General features: G+C 51.5%; 1 protein-coding gene across 1 annotated transcript; it reads right to left on the minus strand.

The window, feature by feature from the left end:
• Positions 1-487: 487 nt before the first annotated feature.
• Positions 488-1,506, minus strand: LOC121851794 (olfactory receptor 10A6-like). Its single transcript, XM_042345878.1, has 2 exons — positions 1,046-1,506; positions 488-947 (listed from the first exon to the last, which is right to left on the minus strand). The coding sequence occupies exons 1-2, from the start codon at positions 1,504-1,506 to the stop codon at positions 488-490; spliced, it is 921 nt and encodes a 306-aa protein (XP_042201812.1).
• Between the last annotated feature and the right edge of the window lie 207 nt (positions 1,507-1,713).

Genomic DNA, 1,713 nt, shown 5'->3' on the forward strand with positions numbered 1-1,713 from the left:
TTTTATCTTTTACTTTTTACTGAGCGGATCTCATAGCTGATCTCCGCGCCTCATGGTCGCCGCCTTTGGGCAAGTGAGCATTGTTCGCGTTGCAAATTGAGTATTATTGTTAATGGTAAGGAGCGGCATCCACGGAATGGGACGATTCCGAGGGGCATGTCCACCGAAGGGAGATGGAGCAATGGATTCAGATTGCGTTCAGGCACTATTTATATGATTACATCGCAGAGATATCGAGAGGTAGCAGGGTGGCCTGGGAAACCAATCATCCAGCAGTGGATTGACGAAGGCTGATGACAATGAAAGTTAACTAATCCTTAAGTATAGTATAATCTGGGGGTAATGGGACACTATTGTGGATACCATGTAGCTTATATACGTCTCAGTTAAGGGTCTACTATAATCTAATTTTAACATCGGCAAAGCCACAGCTGCTATCCGTGTGAGATTGTGCTGTGTATGCGTTGGTGCTGTGGACCGCCTCGCTTTATGGAACAATCTCCCCGTGCGGAGATTGTTTACCGGGCGATATGTTGCACACCTTGTGCGACCTCGAACGACCGACTCCTCTGGGATTAATCTGCTTAAAGCATTTCACCATCTCTCTCCTTAGCTTCTTGTTCCTGACGAAGTAAATGCTGACGTTAGCGATGGGGATGATGAAGGTAACCAACTGAACACCGCATCGCAGGTTTTTGATCTGCGAGTATTGATAGTCCTTGACCAGACGTGGCACCATGGTCGATACGAAACACGCGACGAAAAACATCGCGAGCATCAGGAAGTGGGTGAGCAGCGTGTGCACTGCCTTTCTCTTGAACTCGCTCTGCCCTGTCCGCTTGCACGCACGAATGATTCTAAAATAAGTGTAGGCGATAACACACAGCGGCAAAGCGATGAACACAAACAATGCGCTCGATCCGAATATTTCCTGAACCTTCGTGTCGCTGACGGACAGGCGAATGTATCCCGAAAAATCGCATAAACTGCCCTGTATCTCCCTATCGGTGGCTCGCAGTTCAACCGAGAGACGAGGAGGGTTTGCGGTACGAGGACGGCCACCGTGATGAACCAAGTCGTCACCACGGCGAGCAATGCCCGTCTGCCCGTCACGACGGCGTGGTAGCGCAGCGGGTGACAAATGGCCACGTAGCGGTCCAAGGACATGGCGGCCAGCGTGAGGCTCTCCAAATCGACAAACACGTTGATCCAAAACATCTGCGCGATGCAGGACGCGCGCGAGATCCGCAGGTCGCCCGTCAGAAAGACGTACAGCTGCTGGGGGAAACTCACCGCGCCGCCCACGACGTCGGCCACTAACAGGTTGCACATGAACACGTACATGGGCACGTGGAGCTGCGTGCGTGCCGCCACGATCGCGAGCACCAGCAGGTTCGCCGTCACGGTCACGACAAGCAGCAGCAGGGTGAGGCTGAACGCGAACATCCGCACGCCATCGGAAGCCTCGAATGTTCCGAGCATTATGAACGAGTCGTCGAGTTCCATCGCCGTCTTCGAACGTGAAGCGCTATAAATAAATGAAAAATAAAGAGAGTAGCACTCATTATTGGTTGATTTTTTTCTCCTCGGGTCAGATCGCGTAACTAAAACTACATGTCGTAAACCCTCCACCACCCGGCACAGCCAGTTAGTCATGTGGTCACGTGATTAACACACGTGCCAGTTAATTGCTGCTTCGACACGCATTCAACA

The sequence above is a fragment of the Callorhinchus milii genome, unplaced genomic scaffold (assembly GCF_018977255.1).
Source record: "Callorhinchus milii isolate IMCB2004 unplaced genomic scaffold, IMCB_Cmil_1.0 Scaffold137, whole genome shotgun sequence".
Classification (NCBI taxonomy): Eukaryota; Metazoa; Chordata; class Chondrichthyes; order Chimaeriformes; family Callorhinchidae; genus Callorhinchus; species Callorhinchus milii.